General features: G+C 48.9%; 1 protein-coding gene across 1 annotated transcript in view; it reads left to right on the top strand.

Moving 5' to 3' along the window:
* Positions 1 to 197: 197 nt before the first annotated feature.
* LOC103373524 (adenylate cyclase type 8-like) overlaps positions 198 to 8,505 on the top strand; it is a 17,646-nt gene continuing 9,338 nt past the window's right edge. Inside the window, exons 1-12 of the mRNA XM_008303427.1 lie at positions 198 to 430; positions 739 to 936; positions 1,088 to 1,556; positions 1,856 to 2,005; positions 2,115 to 2,245; positions 5,527 to 5,638; positions 6,137 to 6,264; positions 6,835 to 6,993; positions 7,159 to 7,393; positions 7,475 to 7,663; positions 7,741 to 7,841; positions 8,203 to 8,427. Coding sequence (XP_008301649.1) covers positions 198 to 430; positions 739 to 936; positions 1,088 to 1,556; positions 1,856 to 2,005; positions 2,115 to 2,245; positions 5,527 to 5,638; positions 6,137 to 6,264; positions 6,835 to 6,993; positions 7,159 to 7,393; positions 7,475 to 7,663; positions 7,741 to 7,841; positions 8,203 to 8,427 — 2,330 coding nt within the window. The remainder of the gene's footprint in view (positions 431 to 738; positions 937 to 1,087; positions 1,557 to 1,855; positions 2,006 to 2,114; positions 2,246 to 5,526; positions 5,639 to 6,136; positions 6,265 to 6,834; positions 6,994 to 7,158; positions 7,394 to 7,474; positions 7,664 to 7,740; positions 7,842 to 8,202; positions 8,428 to 8,505) is intronic.

Here is an 8,505-nt window from a genome sequence, read left to right as displayed (position 1 = left end):
GTTTAGGGAACACCTGGACACCGGGCGTCAACCGCGACTGTGAAGCGTTTAGGGAACATTTAGTTTGAGAAATTAACATTGTGAATGATTAACTGATGGTCATAATTATTGATTTTCGGTCCCTCGATGATGTAAAAGTTGGAGCAGGACACTGATGTGACTCTCGCCGCGAGGCGGAGCTCATCACTCTGGTAACCATGGGCGACGGCTGCATGCTGGAGAACTGCAAGGTGTCGCCGCAGACCGCTGATGTCACCTTCAGCACCTTAAGCCCCGCCTCCGGCCTGCGGCGCAAACGTCTGCTGTGGCAGAATGCTGTCAGGAACATCATCGACCAGCACAACCTGTACACGCTGAGGCTGGCCGGCGGCCTGGAGAGGGGGCGCCACTGCATCACGGTGACCGACGCCTACATCGCCGAGATCAACAAGTAAGCTGAATATTCAGCTGATGAGTGAAACTCAGGTTAACTTCATGTTAACTTCAGCCTTAAACTGCACTAACCACAGACAAACCTGACATTTAATAACTAAATGAGTTCATTTGGATTCATCTTAATCTGACTAATTAATCTGACTTAATCTGACTCTGGCGAGTTTTAAGTTACCCCTTGAGGCAACTTAATCCCAATGTGCTCGTCCACTTGATCTTTATTGTGGATCTTCTTGTACCTTGAACAGTTCTTCTGCTTTTGTCTTAAATTGTGTTACTAGCTTTTCCCTCTGCGTTGTCTTGCAGGCAGATTCGTAACAAAGCTTCTCGTGGAGCCTTTTGGCAGAAACGTCGTTCATCTGCAGCTCGAGTTCATCCGACGACACCGAAGATCTCCATGGCAACACGCAACAAGCACGACTCGCTGAGCGACGCCGACTTCTTTGTTTCCTGCGGCTCGACGGTGCGAGGCGTCTTCATTCCCACAATGCAACACACGTTCAAGTAAGAACGCATAACTGAGCAAACCTTGAAGAGAAGCTTTTCCTTTTCGTCAGGATCTGTGTATAAAAATGTTCTGTTTGTGTATTTCTTTGAATAAAAAGCCGTTTTTGTGTTGACTGGGAGGTTTTGGTCGAATCTCTTCCCAATGCAGGTCTGCGGACCTGGAGCAGCTCTACCAGCAGTTCTCCTCGGCTCAGAGAAGAACCTCGCTGGTCGTCACCAACACCATCGACCTGCTGATCCGGCTTCTGGTGTCGCTGCTGACGTGGCCGCCGGGCTGGGGGGGCGTGGCCTGCGACTGGTTGGCCGGCCTGTCGGCGCTGCTGTGGGCGGGGACCTGCGTGCTGGCGCTGACACGGAGGGAAGTGATGTCGTCGCCGCGGTGGCTGCGTTTCCTGGCGCTGATCAGCTGGCTGTCGCAGACCGCCCAGGTGCTGGTGGGTGTGTTCACCTGGGCGGACAGCGACCATTCCTGGTACGTCTTCTTCACGCTGTTCTCTACCTACACGCTCCTGCCGCTGCCACTCCTCTGGTCCATCATTGCCGGGGCAACCACCTCCACCCTGCATCTGCTGGTGGATGCCTGCTGTCGCTACGGCAACCACACCTTCATCAAAAAGGTGGGAGATGTTCTGTGTCGTCCCTTCATCACATCTTGGTCACACTGCAGCTCTGCTGAGGAGTTATTGTGGTTCTAGTGTTTCATGTTTGCTGGTTTTCTACAACGTCTGGATGGTCTTTGCCCTTGAATGGCAGTTTGTGGGAATCAGTTAAAAAATAAAGAATATCTAGAAAGGTATCAAAGTTGCAACACTAAAACTTTGTGGACAGTTTTTCCACAGTTCAGTGCTTCACATATCAAAAACTGATCACAATAGCGCCACCATGTGTTGAGATACCTGTACCTGTACCTGTGCAGGTGTTGTCGAAGGCCTTGCTGTACCTGGCCATGAACACTGCGGGTCTGTTCATTCACTACCTGTCCGATCGGACTCAGAGACAGGCTTTCCTGGAGACCAGACGCTGTATTGAGGGACGAGTCCGACTGGAGAGGGAGAACCACCGACAGGTAGGTCCTGTTTTAAAGGGCTCTTAACATGTCCTGCTGTCCTGGAAACTGACACCACCTGTCATGAGTATGATCCTCAAATCTGTCAATAACCTGAACGGATCCTCAGGAGCGTCTGGTGATGTCCATCCTTCCCCGCTTTCTGGTTCTGGAGATGATCGCCGACATGGCCATCATGGACGAATACCTGCTACCACAGCAGTTCCACAAGATCTACATCCACCACTACAAGGACGTCAGGTAAACAAACCTGCACAAAACCCACACCCCGGTTAACCCCAGCTAACCCTAACTAATCCATACCCCAACTACAACAAACTAACCCTAACTAACCCGTACCCCAGCTAACCCTAACTAACCTGAACTAACTCATACCCCAGCTAACCCTAACTAACCCTAACTAACTCATACCTCATCCAACCCCAACTAACCCTAACTAACCCATACCCCAGCTAACCCTAACTAACCTGAACTAACTCATACCCCATCTAACCCTAGCTAATCCATACCCCAACTAACCCCAACCCCAACTAGTCCTAACTAACCCGTGCCCAGCTATCCCCAATTAACCCATACCCAGCTAACCCAAACTAACCCATACCCCAGCTAACCCCAACTAACCCAAACTAATCCACACCCCAACTAATCCTAACTAACCCTAACTAACCCAAACCCCAACTAACCCTAATTAATCTGAACTAACCCTAACCCTAACATGGTGCAGCATCTCGCAGCTACAAAGGCCAATACCTTCCTCAGGAGCTGGTGGAGACCAAACACTAAGTTAAAAAAACATATATAATGAAATAATAATAAATTACTGCTGTGGAGATTCATCAAGTAGAAACAAATACATCTCTGAAAACTGAATAAATTCAGCCTTATCAAAATAGAACCAGAAAAGCCCTCTGAGAGCCAGACCTCCTTTAAGCAGCTCGTCTCCACCATGTTGTGATTTCCAGCGGATGTTAAAGTTCTGATTCATTGATCTTCACTGTTAGATTCATGGAGAATCAGAACATAGCTTTAGCATTGAGTTAGCATTGATATCATTAATAACCCGCTGACAGAGTGATGAACACTTGTTCTGGACTCTACAATATTTTGTACACTTACATAATTTCTGCAGTTCCTTTAAGCTGTTAGCTAACGTTATGCTAGGTTAGCATAACTACAGCGACGCTATTGCTAACGTAGACATACAGGGAGTAACTTAAGCTAGGTTAGCACAACTTTAGCAATGCAACGTAAATGAAAAGCATGACAGATGCAACGCATCACGCGTCAGTCGTCCGGACACATGGCAGAGAGTTAAAGTGAACCAGGAGACCTGCTGGGTCATTGTTAACGTCACAACGTGGTTCAGAACTTATCTGTCGGAGAAGCCAAGATGGGGCGGGGAGGAGCTCTGTACACAACATTAACGGTGCGTACAGAGCTCTTCCCCGCCCCCATCTTGGCCTCTCCGACCACATCTCCATACTGCTGGCACCAGCGTATTGCCCGCTGCTGAGACGGACCAGGCCAATGAAGAGAACCACTACTGTGTGGCCCGGGGACGCAGAACCTGTGCTCCAGGACTGTTTCCAGTGCACAGACTGGCAGGTCTCCAGAGAGGCAGCTACGTGTGAGGGAGAGGTGGACCTGGAGGAATACACCTCCTCTGCCCTCTGCTTCATCTCCAAATGCGCTGATGATGTCACCACCACCAGGACAGTGACCTGCTACCCGAACCAGAAGCCCTGGCTGAATGCTGAGGTGAGAGCTCTGCTGAAAGCTAGGGACGCTGCGTTCAGGGCGGGTGAGGCATCAGCACTCAGAGAGGCGAGGAAAGCGCTGAATGCAGGCATCAGGAGGGCCAAGGCCACATACGCCCAGAAAATCCAGGGTCACTTCACCACCGACGACCCCCGGTGCATGTGGCGGTGCATTACAGACTACAACACACCGGGGACGCACAATGCCCAAAGGACCCCTCTCTGCCAGATGCACTCAACAGGTTCTACGCCCGCTTTGAGGACCCAGACGCCCCCCCAGCACCAGACTTACACCACCACCTGGTGACACGCCCCTCAGTGTGACTGCAGCAGACGTGAGGAAGACCCTCCAGAGGCTCAACCCCCGGAAAGCTGCAGGGCCTGACAACATCCCAGGCTGGGAACTGAGGGACTGACCACCTGTCTGAGGTGCTGCCGGACATCTTCAACACGTCGCTGACTCTGGCGTCCATCCCCACCTGCTGAAAGACTGCCACCATTGTCCCGTCCCCAAGTGCTCCACAGGCTTGAATGACTACCGGCCTATAGCTCTAACCTGGTAGTCATGAAGTGCTTCGAGAGGCTGGTCATGACGCACATCAAGACTCCATCGACGCCACTGTGGACCCCCATCAACACGCCTACAAGAAGAACTGCTCCACTGATGACGCCATCTCACCAGTGGTCCACATAGTCCTAACCCACCTGGAGAGCAGAAACTCATACGTCCGGCTGCTCTTCCTGGACTTTTCCTCCGCCTTCAACACCATCATCCCACATGGACTGCACCAACTGCACTATTAAACACTTTTATCCATTTATGTGCAATATTTTAAACACCAAGTGCAATATTACAATCGAGCTCGCTGCTACACAAATGTTTCATGCTTATTTTTTACTTATATTCTGCTCTTGTTTTTATTGTTTATTGTACTTATTATTTATTGTACTTTTTCTTTAAAAACCGGGACCTGACTACTTATTTCGTACCACAACATGTGAATGTGAGCTGGCATAACAAATAAAGTTCCTTGAATGTTTCAGCAGCTCTGCTCAGCCCACTCCTGTGGTGCTGCCTGGCTGCAGCTTCCTCCTGCATCACTGAAGGACTGAATGGAGTCAGAGCTCCATCTAGTGGGCAAATGGCGCAACAACAGCATTCTCGGCCACCGTGACACTTCGCAGCATTTAGTGTTTTATGAGAAAATAACCAGATGGTAGCCAGAACATCACCAAAAGTTAATCGTCTGTTCATTGGGCCATTATCAACATTTCCTGAAGATTTCATGAAAATTCGTTCTTTTCAACTTTTCTGGTAATGTTGCTAACAAACAAACCAACAAACAACGAACCAACAAACAAACAAACCAACAGATAAACGCCGGCTAAAACGTAACCTCATTGGCAGAGGCAATAAAGAGACTGAGAATAGAACCCTGAGGAACTCCAGAGTTAATTATGAACACTGTTGCAAAGACTGTGGATGTTGTGTTTGGCAGCTGGTTGCTAATTCGTTAGCTACAAGTCAAGTCTATGTCGACTGTTTTAGAACACAGTGACTGAAAAACACAAAAGTTTCTCCTAAAAAATGAACTGATGATTGATGGAAAGCATTTGAGTTTAATAACCAAATCTTTTTTTCCAAATTTCTAAATTTTATCCCAAAGACGTATCGTTTCATGAAACTTTTTCCAATTTGGAAATGATGAAGCTTTAAACATGGTTTCCATATCCACATTTTGACTCTAGCTTCCGTCTCCACAGCATCCTGTTTGCAGACATCATCGGCTTCACGTCGCTCTCGTTGGTTCTTTCGGCGCAGGAGCTCGTTAAAACTCTGAATGAACTCTTCGGTCGCTTCGACAGGCTGGCTGAGGTCAGACAACTCCAAGTTCATCAATTGGTATTAGTTTTCTGGTTGTTTTAGGGAGCTGGGATCAGGGAGGTATTACCATTTCTTCCATTAGAGGTTTCAGTGAATTGTTTAGTTTTTTCTTCTTGTTTCAGCTTTTTTGTACTATTCTATTTTTAATTTTCAGGCTTTCATACGTTTTCGGACCTGGAAATATAATTATTTAATTATTAGACCTTGAAAGAAAAAGAGAAAGAAACAAACAAAAAAAAAACATATTTTTTAATATTTTTTTTGTTTTTTGTTTTTTTTTAAGATGGTGGTATTGTGTCCCTAGAACGTTCTTGTAGGCGTATCCATATTTCTACTAAAACAAAGACTTTGGTTGACATTTTGCTCACTCAGACTCCGTCTGACGAAGCTCCTGCTGAGGAGACAAAACAGATCAACAACAGAACCAAAGATGAGAAAGCATGTCCTGCTGAAGTTCAGGAGGATGACGTGTTTCTCTGTGGTTTGCAGGAGCACCAGTGTTTACGCATTAAGATCCTGGGTGACTGTTACTACTGTGTGTCGGGCGTCCCGGAGCCTCAGAGAGGACACGCTCGCTGCTGTGTGGAGATGGGCCTCAGCATGATCAGCACCATACGGTGAGCTCACTCATACAGGCTGCCACATGATGCCAAACTCCAGCCCAGTGTGGGAACAGCAGTCACTCATGCAGCCCCACATCATGATGCTGCCACCTCCGTGCTTCACTGTCAGGACCATGATCCACTGTGGTGGTCCTGGTCAGGTTCACACCAAACATCTGGACTCCATGTGAGCCCAACACATTGATCTCCATCTGACCAGAGGATGTTCTCCAGCATCCATCAGGCTTCTGTTCATGTTCTCTGGTGAACTTTGATGTGGAAGTTTAGCTGTGAGCAGCAGCCAGGTTTAGTTCTGCTCCTCCGTCCATAGAGGCTGATGTTCTGAAGTGTCCTTCACACTGTGTGAGCTTCACACTAACTCTGGTCTCCATTGATCAGCCCTGTGCCAAGTCTGAAGCAGCTGCCTCAGACTTTAACCATGTTCCTGCAGGTAGACTGACTGGAAGCCACAGTGTAGTTTCACTGATCACAGCTGGATCCACTCGGGTTCAGTGAGCTTCTACTTTGTGGTCTGTGTTTTGAGTTTCGTGCCCCGAGCAGCAACATGTCTGTGTTGTGTTGAAGGTATGTTCGTCGGGAACTGCAGCAGGAGGTGGACATGCGGATCGGCGTCCACTCGGGTTCAGTCCTTTGCGGCGTTTTGGGTCTTCAGAAGTGGCAGTTTGACATCTGGAGTTGGGACGTCGACGTTGCCAACAGTTTGGAGGCTGCAGGAGTTCCTGGGTCAGAAAAATCTTTTCTAATGTTTTATCATGTTCAGCTGAAACAACACACCTTTCTTTTAGGAGTTTAGAGGAGTTGAGATGTACCAAAGGCAGAAGATTGGCCCTACAAGTGTTTGTTGAATAAATTAGATATTAAAAAGTCCAATGCTTTGTGGACTTTCAGGCAGATTCACATCTCACAGGCCACTCTGGACTGTCTGGGCGGGATCTACGAGGCGGAGGCGGGGCACGGCCAGGACCGAAACGAGTTCCTACGGAAACATAATATCGACACCTACCTGATCCGTCCAGCGTCGCGGGAGGACACGGAGCCTCCAAAAGCGAGACGTCCGAGCTATGACGAGATGACGACGTGGAGCGCTGAGCTGCCGTTCGGAGACATTCTGGGCATGAACTTTGTGAGGATTCATTTCATTCTGAGGTTTCCAATTGGGCTTCAGTGATTTTTGACCTTTTCTTGTCTTGTTTCTGTGATTCAGATTCTCGCTACCTTCACCAATGGCTCCCTGACGCAGCTGCCCAATCAGATCGCAGCTCAGCGGTCGGGGTCACGAGAAGTCAACAAGCGTATTCGTCAGGCCATGGAGGTTCGAAGCAGCGAGCGAATGAGGAAGGAGCACATCACGACCTTCACTCAAGTGTTCAAGGACTCCCACATGGAGGGAAAGGTAACCTGGACTCCCTGTGGGGGCGGGGCTTGTCTCAGGTGAGACGGGCAGGTCAGTGACACCTCTCTGTCTCTCAGTACTCCCAGATGAGAGACGAACTCTTCAAGTCCAACATGGTTTGTTCCTTCATCCTGCTGCTGCTGCTGATGGCCGTCCAGGTGCTCATCCCCGCCCCCAGGTACACCTGTCTGCTCACCTGTCTGCCCACTCACCTGTGCCAACCCACCCTACCGTTCTTCTTTAAATGTAAAAACTTTCTTGATACAGCAGCTTTGTGCATTTGGCTGTTTATGCAGGTTTACCTGAATGCTTTAAGTTCCCAGGTGGAGGCTCCACAGCACGATGAGGGTTTATTGTTTCTCTTTGTTTTCTTTCTCATAACATCCACGTGAACGGACCACGTTCTGGCACAGAACCGCATGTTTCCAACGGGTTCTCATGTCTCTTCATTTCATTGGTCGTGTTTGAGCAAGTTCATGTAAATGTGAACTGACAGCTTTGTTCATGTTCCTCCAACCGTCCTGGTACCTTCTGCTCAGGTATCTTCCAATGGCGGCTCAGTTCGTGGTCAGTGGTGGCGTTTACTTCCTGCTGCTGCTGCTGACTCTGGGGGAGGAGTTTAAGCATTGCCCCGCCCCCCTACAGTCGCTTTGCTGCTGGATTCATGAAACTAAAAGCGCTCGAACGCTGCTGACGCTCACCGCCGTCACCGTCAACTTCGGCGTCGCCTCCGCCGACATCGTGAGTCGCATCACGTTCCAATCGTTTGTTTATTCAGCAGCCACGACTCAGAACGCCCAAGTACTGACTTCCTTCTTCCTTCCTGTTGTCCCTCCTTCCTT

This window comes from Stegastes partitus, unplaced genomic scaffold (genome assembly GCF_000690725.1).
Source record: "Stegastes partitus isolate 25-593 unplaced genomic scaffold, Stegastes_partitus-1.0.2 Scaffold2003, whole genome shotgun sequence".
Lineage (NCBI taxonomy): Eukaryota > Metazoa > Chordata > Actinopteri > Pomacentridae > Stegastes > Stegastes partitus.
The sequence above is the reverse complement of the archived record's forward strand: the minus strand, read 5'-3'. Positions and strand labels throughout refer to the sequence as shown.